The 13,320-nt window shown below is 33.1% G+C and overlaps 1 protein-coding gene across 2 annotated transcripts; it reads left to right on the top strand.

Moving 5' to 3' along the window:
* The first annotated feature begins 8,302 nt into the window (after nucleotides 1-8,302).
* LOC18598245 (Thioredoxin family protein) lies at nucleotides 8,303-12,869 on the top strand. Of its 2 annotated transcripts, none has more exons than XM_088806941.1 (12): nucleotides 8,303-8,876; nucleotides 9,369-9,433; nucleotides 9,623-9,695; nucleotides 9,895-9,913; nucleotides 10,416-10,535; nucleotides 10,718-10,787; nucleotides 11,143-11,186; nucleotides 11,285-11,326; nucleotides 11,537-11,596; nucleotides 11,801-11,868; nucleotides 12,350-12,468; nucleotides 12,568-12,869. In XM_088806941.1, exons 1-11 carry the CDS (start codon nucleotides 8,560-8,562, stop codon nucleotides 12,447-12,449), a joined length of 978 nt encoding a protein of 325 aa, XP_088663067.1. In that variant the 5' UTR covers nucleotides 8,303-8,559; the 3' UTR covers nucleotides 12,450-12,468; nucleotides 12,568-12,869. The 2 variants fall into 2 exon arrangements, with proteins under 2 accessions (XP_088663067.1, XP_007027755.1); XM_007027693.3 differs by having other exon boundaries at nucleotides 8,316-8,876; nucleotides 12,411-12,468.
* The last annotated feature ends 451 nt before the right edge of the window (nucleotides 12,870-13,320 follow it).

The raw sequence follows: 13,320 nt of genomic DNA on the forward strand, positions 1-13,320 counted from the left end.
AGTGTTGTATTTAAAGAAAATGATTATGGCAATGCCCTTAAAACATACAACATATTACCAAAATGCCTCATCTTTCTCTGGACCCCATTTGTTGATATTGCTGGTGTGTAAGCTGGACTTGAAAGTCATTGCTCCTCAATCATTCCTTTTTCACAACTTAAAACAAAAATTGAGTCAATAGAGTTCTTTTGAGCTAAATGGAGCGGACCAGCCAGGTAAAGTAGGAGAAAAGCAACGCTGAGTTATCAGCATTAGGATGTGCATAGGCAAACAACTTGCTCTTTCCCTTACTTTTTTGGTACTGCAACATGATAGTTACTTCTTACTTCGTCTTTCATTTCATATCATTTTATCATGAGTTCGACTCCATTGGGTTTGAGGTGAACAAGTCCATGGTAGAACTGTGTTCTCTGCATTTGGACGGTAAGTGGGTTGTGACCAGACCGCATTTTCACAGCATAAGATCAGCTTGGATCCCGTAGGACCACTAAAACCAAAAGCGTTTGACCATGTTGCTTCATGGAGGGGGCTCTGTCGTTGACTACATATATGCTGCAACATTGACTATTTCCTTGCACCAGTTTCATCAACAACATGCGTGTTTAATCTCTCTCATAAGGTCGGTATAAAGCATGAAAGCACCATTTTTGTTCTTTTTTTATCTTGTTTTCATCCATGCTCATTGGCAATTTTCATTACTTCTTCAACTAATTTGCGAGCATTCTAGTGCCGACCAAATTTCATGGAGCTTTGTCATCTAGTATATTAATGGCTTGTAATTAATTAATTTATTGTTTATTTGGAATGAAGCTATCAATTTTCAAGTACTCACACTCAGAGAATCCTTTTCCTCTTTTTTAAATAAGGACTTACCTTTATGCATTCCTTATACTTGAAGAAGATTATGAGCTTTCTTTTACCTGGCTTTTATGCTGAATAAAAAGGAATGAGTTGGTGCAAACAAGTGTGAAAACTATCATCTCTTGCTTGGTAATCAATGTCAAGAGAGATCTGTATTGACAACCCATGAATTAGCCGCCTTTCATTTGAGTTCATTGCAAGGTACAAATGCTTCTTCAGAAGTGTACTCTCACCCTATTTTTATTGAGAACTAATTAAGAAAGAAAGATCCGGCCTGAATTTCAGTCACACACCTAGCCACTGTCATGGAAACTCGAACTCATTCATTCATATCTACCAAACCCTCTCGGAATACTAAATTCTTACCACGTCCGAAGATTTCTATTCTCATAGCACCCAGAGGGATTTTCAACGTAACTTGAACTTGAAGATTTGCATTTGAAGTGAACTAACATAGGCAAGAAAATTAATTAGCTCTGTTTTAGCCAACTTCCATGTTTAGTGTCCTTGTCCATCTCCATCTGGACACTCCTATACTATTGTGATCATCCAACTGATTGACACAAGTTAAAGAGTCCCCCATGTTGCCGGTCTGAGGCAAGTGGTGGTCCAGCTAGTCAAATAAGTGCGCGGTTAGCTAGTTCCGGCAGGCCGGTGACTTTATTTCAGCCTTCCAGGAAGAGCCCAGATGATACGATTTTAATGGCAGAATTCTAAGTCATAGGCAAAATATGGCTCTCTTTGTTGGACAGAGAATGAAATGAAAATGATTGAGACCCACTTGTGATAAGATTATGAATTATGGAGAAAAGTTTGCTTAGTGGTGAGTGATGTTGTCAACACGCATGCTTTGCTGAAGGATTATGGAGTAATTTCCTTAAGTAGTGGGAGTAGAAAATTGAAAACCTCTTTTGGAAATTTCAGGTAGAAACAAATAAAGAAAAGCAGGAGACTGATAGGGCGCTTGTTTTTTTTCTTATTTTTCTCTCTGAGATCAGCCAAGAGGACAATGACTAGTGACTTCACCAAGGGGGCATCAAACCTTGTGGCCTGCCCTGCCCACTTCAATCCGGTAATTGTTTTGGTTTTTCACATTGAAATTTTCTCAAAATTGAAGTGAAATTAGACGGAAACTACACAAAATTATAAGTCAACTGTGAAATCCATGTTTCTACGTGACAAGAACATACTAGACCTTACAACTGAATCAATTGGTTGTTTGCAAACTGCACAGAAGAAGGAAAATTAAGTTGTCGAAGAATAAATAAATAAACCATTATTTTGTACTGACATTCTTCTGCTACACCAAATCTAAAAAGAAGACCGTACAATATCTTGCTTCTCTATTAGAAAGTGGGATTTGGGTATGTTATCCATCAGTTGCAGCTAATTGCCAATAAAGAAAACACTAGTGTGGCTTTACCAATGCTATAGATAATGACAGTGTTTAGGTACACAGAGAAACAAGATTTCCTCATTTGTTCAATTGGAAAAGTTCATCCCTATCAAGATAAATGGCAAGACATCATTTGCTGTTGGTTCGGATGCTCGTACTACTTTGGTGAGCAAAAGATTTTTCTGGGCTAAAGAGGGCCACAAGGAAATACTACAAAAATGTGTAGTCCTTTTGCCTGTTGCTTTAAGGATATTTAAGATCCATTTAGAACCATAGCTATCATGTGCTGATCTACGTTATAAAAACAGAAATAGACCCCATATTTCAAGAGTGCCTGTACATATATGTTTGAAGTAATCATGGCAAAGTGGCCCATTTTAAATGCATAAAGGCATGGACTTCCAGGTTGTGTCTGATGTATGTCATGAGACATACATATATAGAAGCTGAAACTACGTTAGCCTGATGAATGCTTACGCTCATCTGTATTATTAAAAAGAAAAATGAAAGAACCTACTCTTTAAAGACATTGCTTAGAATTTTGAGACAATCTCACAATCAGGGCATAGCAGCCCCATTGACTCAAATTTTGAAATTCTCTTTATCTCATGAGAAGTCATTGTCTTCCCCTGGGAAAGAAGCAAAATCCGGACCACCTTTTTGTTCTTTATTGATCAGCTTTTCTTCATCAAATTGTTAATGCTTTCTTAACAAGACTATTGAAGCTCTCTGGCATGCTTTGTGCACTTCGATGACAGTTACACGGCTTTTGTCATCAACAGTTGAATACGAAGTCCCATTGTTTATTCCATTGTTTTGCACGATTTAGTAATGTTTTCCAGTTAATTTGTTCTATTTGTCTTATTGCTGTCTGGACTTATACATACCCTTTATGGAAGAAGTAAGATTCCTTTTTGAACCCAAGAATTCAGCTATTCACGCACAGATTATGAAGTCTTCCAAGTCTTTCAACGATTCAAAAATGGAAAAGCAATCCTGTTTCAATACCAGATAAATATTCCTTTCTCATTTCTCTCGTCTTGTGTTAAAAGTCTAATAACTTTGCCTTACCACACAAGTATGAACCTCAAACTTTGATTTTTCTTGCAACATTTCCTTTATGCCTGCAACTTTCCCTTTTTTATTATTTTGTGTGTGTGGCTTCTAGATATGGTCCTGAGAGAGCACCATGGTCGGCTGACATGGCGCACGGGATTATGACAGTTGGCCTCTCAATGGTTCCGCGGCACCGCCTAGTTGAATTCTCTTTACTTTAGCCAATTGTTGTCGACTGATATACTCTTTACTACCACGACACGTGGACTTGTAAGGTGATGTCCTTGGTCGTCATCGACTTCTTCTTCTTCTTACATTGATCAATTAGCTGATGCTTTCTTCCTTCAGAGTAAATTAACTGGGTAAGAAGTTGTGCTCCAAAGTCTTGAACATGCATGATTGACAAGTAGAAAACGAATGGTCTTGTCGGAGAGTTTTCCTTAGCCAAGACTAGAATTTACCAACGGCTTGCATGGACGATGGTCTGGATTCAGAATTTACAGATTATTTGCCGTTTTATAGCCATTAGTATTTCCCAAAACTAGACCAACGGCTTTTTTGGCTGCTTGAGATTTTGATTCTTCTACGCTTTTGCTGGAATGCAGAGCAATCTAAACTGCTCCCAAAATATAGCATTTGCTGGGTTTATATGTACGTACTTGGTCTTGCACTTCAACTTAACTTAAGTAATTGAATTAACCGTTTGATTAAATGTTTTATAGGTACACGTATGAAGACTGCTTATAAAAGAATACAATTAAACAAAATGTTAACAATAATCTCAAAACAGAATTATGAAATGTAAATAAACATATATATATATATATATACATATAAGCAATATATAGATTTATATTTGAATATTTGATTTATGATAGATTCATGTTTCAAAGAGTCAAGTTTGATTTTTTTTTTCCTTCTTTGAATAAATATATAGATTCTGTCAAAACTTCCATGGACGGACCCACGTCGGAAGAAACGGTGTTGCATGACAACACTCACTTTTTAAAATATTTTAATTTTTATACAATTTATTTAAGATTCAAGATAATTAATATATTAATGAAACCTATTATATTTTTTTACAATTTTACCGAGAGTGGGGTCAAAGACTTCAAGTAAAAGTGATTTATCAAAAAAAAAATATTATAATTTAAGATTTTATTAAAAAAGTCAAAACCTAAACTCTCTTTGTTTAGAAATTCAAGTTCTTCCCTTTCTTGGTCTTTGATTATATTTTTTACTCTCTCAAAACAGTTCATTTAGACTTTAATTGTAAGTAAATATCAATCTAAATTAAGTTTTTAAATATTTCATGTTTAAATATTTTTTGATTAGTTTGATAATTTGGATTCATAATTATAATTTAACTAATAAAAAATAATATTATATGTCAAATAATATCTTTAAATTATGAGTTTTATTTTTTATTTATTTTGTAGATATATTATTTGATTATTTGATTTTTTTTATTTAACTTTATTTGGTTTATAGGTGCTTATATTTAGTTTTGATTAATGAATAGAAAATCGTCATATTATTAGTTATTAAACTTGATAATTTGCTATGTAAAATCATATTTTATTTAATTTTAATATTTTAATTTATACTAATGAATAATAATTTTTAACTAGTTTTATAATTTTAGATAAATAAGTCATTGGAAAGATATTTTAAAAAAAAATTATCTCACAAGACTCAAATCTCGAACAACAGCAATAAAATTCTACTAATGATGATACTTAATAATATTTTTCTAAATAAAATTAAATTTAATTTAATCTAAATACTCTCTCAATAGATTTTATATTGAGAAAAAAAATTCTAAATATCATAATAGCACTCAAAATAAATTTTAGATCTACCTGTAACTTTATCCATCCCCTACTTTGTCTAGAAAAAACTCAACCTAAAACGTAAAGGTGTCAGTGAATGCTCTTCTCACCCAAACTTGCAAGTCGAACTTGATTTGGGTGGGTTAGAATTAGATATGATTTTTAGATTTGACTTGACTCAATCCAAGAATATTATTGTACTTGATAAATAATATATTTTTATTTAATTATTTTAAATATTAATATAAAATTATAAAATTTTCTTAATGTTGTAATAATTAACATAACATAAATGCCCAAGTTGAGCCAAACTGCAGTCGGTTGGGACTTTGGTTTTCAAGATTTCAATCAAGCTCGATCCGACTCCGACCCATCGGCAACTCTACATGTAAGAACTTCCAAATAGAGGTGGCGAATGTGTTGTGCAGGTCAGCACGACCCGTTAAAAATGAGTAGCCCATGTGTTAATGGGCAATGCCGACTAGACAACACGACTGGTTAAGGTTAAGAGCATGGCCCAACACGGCACATTGCCCACAACCTTCATGGGTGGTGCGGGGCCGTGCACGGCCTGGTCAAGCACGGTTGTTAATAGTTTCATCAGTAACATCAATATGTTACAAAATAAAATTAAGTAAAATGGCACATGCTTTACATAGTTTTGCAAAATGCCTTCGTCCACAAGGAGGGTAAAAGGAACTCGTCAAGGAAAAATATTGAGATTTAAACAGATAATTTATATCTCTAAATTCCAAAAAAGAAAACAGGCACATTAAAAAATTTACGACACAATGTTATCATTCTATTGAAAAAATATTTTGAAAATTAAGCAAGTTTCTCCATGTAATTTGTCAAGTCATGGTTTTCTTACATTTTTACTAGTAATTTAGTTTTCATGAATTTTTTTTTTTGATACAACAGAGTAAATCAAAATGAAAAGATTGTAACTTTATCACTCAATGATTTAAATAATTCATAAGGGAATTTATATATGATACAATTCCATGTTTATAATTAAAGTAGTAAGAGCAAAGAAGCTTTTACTTCCCATATATGATAAAAATAATATAAAATACAGTTTCGGGACTGGCGGGTTGAGTCGGATTATAGCAACTATAAGCTAAAATGGCATTGGCATATTTGCGCTTCATACCTGCGGGCCGTGCCATGGGCTTCCCCAGCGTACCTTCAAAGAGAATTATGCAAGAATTCATGAGAAGCCGTTGACATAATAATTATGAAGGCTCAAATTAACATTCGTACCTACTACGTGGCAAGTCTCACTCTCTTTAATTTGAATCCTTTTTTTCAATTTGATTATTAGAAAAAAATATAATATCTTAAAAAATCTTTGAATTATTCATAAAATTTCAAATAAGTTTTTATTTTTTATTATATTCAATCAAATTCTTATATTTTCATTTTAGATCAAATAAGTTTTTATAACTAATGATTGACAAATTATCACTTGTCATTTTATACAACGCATTGATAATGTGATATACTAGTATATCATAGTAGATGATAATATGACATACTAACATATCATAATAATATGACTATGTGATTTTTTTAACATCACTAAAATAACAAGTGACATTTTTATTAATAACAATTAATTAACTGTTAATTATAAAATACCTATTTGACTTAATATAAAGATGTAAAAATTTTATTGAACGTAATTAACAAATAAGATTTATTTAAATTTTTTTAAATAATGTAAAAACTTTTTAAAATATTATACTAAAAAATTATATATAAAATTATGAAATTGAAAAGATATCATGAATTTTCCCCTAATAATTACGTGAGATTTGAAAATTAATTACTCCTGACAATCCAGGAATCTGGATTTGTATGAAGAAATGGTGAATGGCTACTATTTGTACAAATTTATTAGTTTTAATATTTATAGACATTATTATAAAAATAAATATTTAGTAATTTTATATATTTAATATTTAAATAATTAGTATTTAAATATTATATTATTTTTGTTATGTTATTTTTTTATTATTTTAAAAGACAAAGTTTGAAAATTTAAAAAATTGTATTAAAAATTTAATTTTATTGAACTTTATATTTTCAAATGTAATGGTGATTTTGTAAATTAACATTATATTTCAAGTGCTTTCAAATTAAACACGGTAATATAATCTTCTCAGTGATCACATTCCCTACAATCATCACATTTTTATGTATACCTAACACTTTAATATTATCTTCCTAACAATCACATATCCAGCAATTATTTTCTGAATATAATACCAAATGCCACCATATAATTGAATATGATATTACCTTCATTTATATTAAACTCTAAGTTTCTAAAGTTTTTGATGGATAGTAACCAATCATCACTTCTCCTTCTCAATGAAGTTTCTCTTTTGTCATGAGTAATTAATTTACTACTTGAACATGAGTTTTCTTTGCCATTAAAGACAATGAGCTTGTAATGGAGTAGAGGAGGATGTCATAATCCTAGCAAAGAGCCATTAATCTCACATTAGGGACGATATCATGGTCCCAACAAAGAGTTATGAATCCCACATCAAGAGAAAATATCATGTTTTCAAAGGGAAACTATGAATCCCATATCAATTGTTTACTAAAGTGAGATTGAATATTTAAGAGTTCACACCATCTTTAATTTAAGAGGTTAAATCATAAGACCCAATAAGTCAAAGTAAACAATTTTTTATAAGTTTGTATGGATCGTGGCAGAGTGAGAATAGTTGTGTTTTGGTTAATGGTTTTTGATAAGTGATGCTTTTTTTATAATTGGATGTAAGGCCGAATGGAAGGTGGCAGCAAAGACTCCTTCATTTTTAATTTTTTTATTATATTGTAAAATTTGAGATATATAATTTTATCATTCCTACTAAGATGAAGTAGCTTGTTTTGCTTTTCATAGAAATGTCCTTTCCATGACCCATGGGAATGCAATTTTCATTGATCACGAAGGAAATGTGAGTTTCCCATTTGCTTCACATTATATACTCTCTGTCACAAAGGCAAAATGTAAAGCGGTTGAGAACACTTAAATTTCACTTTCAATAAAATCGACAATTATATAAATGAATGCGATAGTTTATATTAGTAGTCTTAACATCACTGAATCCAGTAGCTCATGGTAACAACAAAGAAGCTTGTTTAAGCCATAAATTTGGGATTGGCTAAGGGGAAAGAAAATCTTCCTCGGGAGAAACAAATCAACAATAACAACAAAAGAAAAGAAAAGATAAGAAGAGCCTTAGAACTGGAGAAATCTGTCCCACTCTTGAGTCTTGCCCAAAAGTTGGGACCCCAACTTAATCAAGGCGACAACGGAGTTGAACTTCTCTAGTTTCACAGCCACTCTCCTCTCACACAAATCTCTCATCAAAAAACTCCAATCAACCAGAAGCCATGGTGGGAGTCCTTAACATCCCCAAACTCCCGCTTTTCTCCCCACTTTCCCTGCGTAAACCATCAAGACCCTTCATTTCCGTTAAAGCCTCTTCGGAATCTTCAGATTCCCAAGCCAGTCCTGCTTCTACAAGCACCAAGGAAGAGCAAAAACCAAGCTTTGCTTCTTCTTCAACAGCAACAACATTTGCTCCTCCTCCAAACTTCAAGCCACCAGAGCCGAAGCGGTTTACGGTTAGACCAGATAAGACTTGGGATATCCTTGGGGCATCTCTTGCCTTGTTCTTCCGGTTGGGAACTGGTGTTTTTGTTTCTGGGTATGGAGACTTCTTTTCTTTTCTTCTTTTGTTTGTTTATTTTCTTTTGTTGGAATTCTTTGGACTTACTTGTTCGTTCTGAGAAAATCGAAGGGTTTATATAAAATGGAATCAAATTTTAGTTATGTGGAAAGTGGAATGAATTTGAATTACTTCATAATTATTTGGTACTGGAGCTCCGGTGGCATTGGACTTGTAAGTGGCAGAACGTAGATTGAGTATGCTTGACAAACTAAAGTCTGAACACAATGAAATTGAGGTCTATAAAGTGTAAAAATCAAGTTGAATTTTTTATCTGGATATTTGGTGTTTTACACCTCTGGAAAAATTGTTAATGATAATTAATGTTTACGAACAAAATGTAGATAGTCCTACATTCCATTTCTAAATAGAAGAAGAGGCTGTATTTGTGGCACTTCACTTGATTCTTGGTAATGACATTGGCCTTGTAGGTTTCTTCTAATAATCTTGTATGTTATTGTACTGTGGCAGCTATTCCGCGTCTTTTGTTTCTGAGAATGAAATTCCACCTGGCCAATATTGTTTAGAAGTAGGAGGTATGGGGTTACTTTTTGTTTCATTTCCTTATCATTTTTGTCAAATGTCTGATGCAAGTCCAGATTCTGGTGAAAAAAGGGAAGCAAAGCATTTATTTTGTAGTTGAGTCTATTTGTCTAAATAGTATTCAGATTTCAAATTCTGGAAATTTCATAGTTAAATTTTGATGGGATAGCTGTATTGAACAGGCTCTAGGGTGAAAGAGACCTCAAAGATAGGCCCTCGTCCAGAGAAGCCTATTGAGATATATGAGTTTGAAGGGTACTCAAATTTCCATTTCTTTTTCTTTTTCCCCTGTTTAATGCTTGCATTAATTGCTGACTTTCATTATCATTTTTACCCTTTATCCTGTCCTGTAGCATTTCATGTTTCATTTCTGATGAAGAAAAGATTGACTCTGCGTGTTTTTTGTTTTTGCCCCTTGAAATTATGGATAATGGCGGACTGCATACAACTCCAGTTGTCCATTTTGTCGAAAGGTATTAAATACTCCGCATTTATAACACTTTTTTACTTTTATTGCATTCAATAGTTGGGTTTTCTTGCTGTCATTATGGAGATAAATGTAATGGAGCAATTGTCTTATTAGATACTATCTTACGCAACCTAGACATGGCCATGTTACCTTGTTTGTGGAAAATACCAACTTCAATATAACACCTGGATAAGGTGATACTCTGAAATTTGATTGAATGGTTCCATTTAACATGACAGGAGTCACAGACATCATCATTTAGCTCTTGATGCATAGCATTTGTGGTTCTAGTTGGTGATAGAAATACTTCCCCAAATTGCCCCAAAGAGGACCTATATTGAGTTTTGCTGCGCATATTTCCCTAATAAACCTTTAGTTGGAACTATAGTCGCTAAGCATGGTGTATTAGGGCCATAAGGAACTTCAATTTTTTTCACTGACATACGACTAAAATCATTTTCCATGAACTTCCTCATGTTTTAGACTGACATTTTGTTCATATGCAGGTTAGGGAAATTGTTGCAGTTTTGGATCTTGATGTTCTGTTTTATCCTTGCCCCAAAAATGGTCCAAATTTTCGTCCCAAGGTCACTCAGATGGGTGGAAAGCAGCAGTTCCCCTACATGGTTAGATATGGTTTCTGTCCTTCGGTCCTCAGCATCTTACTGAGTTTATTCTTATCCCTCACCTTTTTCCCCTGGTTTGGTTCTTGAGTTTTGTACTTTTGTTTGTATTAAAGCCTTTGAATTGATATTAAAAAGAGTGATGCCAAGTTGGAGTTCAACTTAAACGTTGTTTTTCATTTCAGGTGGATCCAAATACAGGAGTTGCTATGTATGAATCAGATGAAATAATAAAGTATCTGGTTGGAAAATATGGTACATGTAGTCACAACCACATAATATCGCTATGATTATTCATTTTTCCTTCTTTTTGATATACAGATCATTTTTGTGAAAATATCAATACTAGATGCGTAGATTTAGACTCCCATTTTTATAGTGAAGTAGTTGCTTTCTGTTTCTTCAATTGGCCTTTCAGAAAATTCTAGTAAGTGTATTGCCTTACTTTTTCTAGTTTAAGAGCTACTTGTGTAACATGTCTTGATTACTACCTCTTCTATGCTTTTGCATATTTTAAGATATCTCAGTTTTCAACTTATGTTACTTTTTTATACAGTAACTTAGTTTGCTATAGTCACCTACTCATCTACCCTGTTCTCTCTTGTTTTAGGTGATGGAAGTGTTCCATTCATGCTATCACTTGGTCTACTGACGGTTGGCATTTGTTTTTATAATAATTGTTCTTTTTTTCTATGAGACAGTAAATTTGGTCACTCTTTATAGAACAGTCCTAAAATTTTCTTGTACTGCAGACACTGACTGCAGGTTTTGCCATGATTGGTCGCATGGGAAAGGTAAGATGTATATGACAATCTTATTTTATTAAATTCTGAAGATATCTGGGAAGAAGCTCTCTCTCTCTCTCTCTCTCTCTCATATTTCCTCTTTTAATGCATTATGTGCATGTTAATTTGTCAAAGCAATTATGATAAATTGTAGATAAATATACTGCTTTCTGAAAAATGTTATAAAAGGCACCCTAAATCTTATCATGTTTTATGCAGGGATCTTCATACACTCCATCAAAATTGCCTCCCAAGCCACTTGAGATATGGTCATATGAGGTTAGTAGAGTTTTAAAAAAATTTTGATGTTTGAATATATTTATGTTCAACGGTTTAGATTCCTTCTCCAAAATGTGAGGCAACTATGATTTCCCAATAATACATGTTAAAAATTGCTACAGTTGCCTTTCAAAAAAAAAAAAAAAAAGGCTGCAGTATATATATTATAGTTTTGACTTTAAGGTGTTTTTACCTCCCTTTTAGGGTTCTCCATTCTGTAAGATTGTGCGAGAAGTGCTTGTGGAATTAGAGTTACCACACTTTCAACGCAGGTGAAGTATAAATTATCAATCTGCTTGATTAGGTCAATTTTAATAAAGCATCCTGTTTCCTTATATGTTAATGGTACATGAATATTCAACTATATTCGTTTACATACACTCTCTAATTTTAATAACGTCAGGGTTTGAGGTGTTTAAGCCATTTGTTCAATTAATGCTTTGGTTAAAAAAAGGTTCATGCAAATGCCATATATCCAGCTTCAGATTCATGCTTATGGTTTCACACAAGTCTCTGTTAAGAATTGAGAAACCTCTTTATACTTGCTTATGAACTAAAAAGTTGTGAATAAGGTAAGATATATCAAGGCACGTACTTGCTACTAAATTTCCTTACGTCAAAACTGTTCTCAGTATGAATCATCATCGACTCATCCTCATGTTATCATTTTCAACGGTGGAAAATATTTCCATCAGTCTTGTGAGGATCTGATTGATTGGTGTGCCTTGATATGTCTTCATTTATACATTTAAGGGGTGCACCAAGACATGCTATTAAGACAATCTTTACTGATTGTTCTGCTGTCTTCCATCAGTTGTGCTCGAGGCAGCCCAAAACGACAGATCCTCTATGAGAAAGCTGGACATTTTCAGGTATATTACTACTTCTCTTAACAAGTTTCCACATCTATGAAGTTATGATTTGGCCACAAGTGGTGAGAGGTTGGTATTTTCTTCAAAAATGGTTGGCAGGTGCCATACTTAGAAGATCCAAATACAGGAGTGCAAATGTTTGAAAGTGCAGAAATAGCGGAGTACTTAAGAGCTACTTATGCTCAATAATTAATCAAAGCTTTCTTAGGGAGATTCCTCTTCTCATCTTGTGTTATGCATATTCCTAACTTTTTTTCACTTTAATGTACCCCCACATTGTATGTTGAATCACTTCAGCAGAGCTAGCTCAAGTGGAAAGGGTGGGTGGAATTTGGCTAGGGTTCTTAGGTTCAAGCTGTGTTACTCCCTCTTATATTTGAATAAGGAAAAAGAGTTAGCTATGTTCCTATATTTTTTATTTTTGTTCTTTATAATGAAAAAGTGCTTCAATGTGGCACTAAATATGCTGACATATGAGCTGCATAACATGATGCAGTGGCCATGTGTTTGTGTGCAGGGCATGGAGCCAGAAAAAATGTGCACTGGGGGATGGGGAATTTAACTTAACATAGACCAAAACAAAAGCAACAATATGATAATATATTTTTTAGTTGCTCTAATATAATATCATTCTACTAAAAATATGAATGTTTGTTCATAATAAGAAAAGATATCTCCACAGAATGTGCTAACAGTAATTTTTATATATGTACAACATGTGTTAGTAGGATATTCTTGTTCATAAATATAGGTAAATTTTAATTTAACAAAAGTTTATTGATAATCGTTAAAATATGTTATGTAATAGTAAAAAAAATTGTACTTCCTCTATTTGAATCATACAAAATAAAC

The sequence above is a fragment of the Theobroma cacao genome, chromosome 5 (assembly GCF_053813885.1).
Source record: "Theobroma cacao isolate CCN51 chromosome 5, ASM5381388v1, whole genome shotgun sequence".
NCBI lineage: Eukaryota > Viridiplantae > Streptophyta > Magnoliopsida > Malvales > Malvaceae > Theobroma > Theobroma cacao.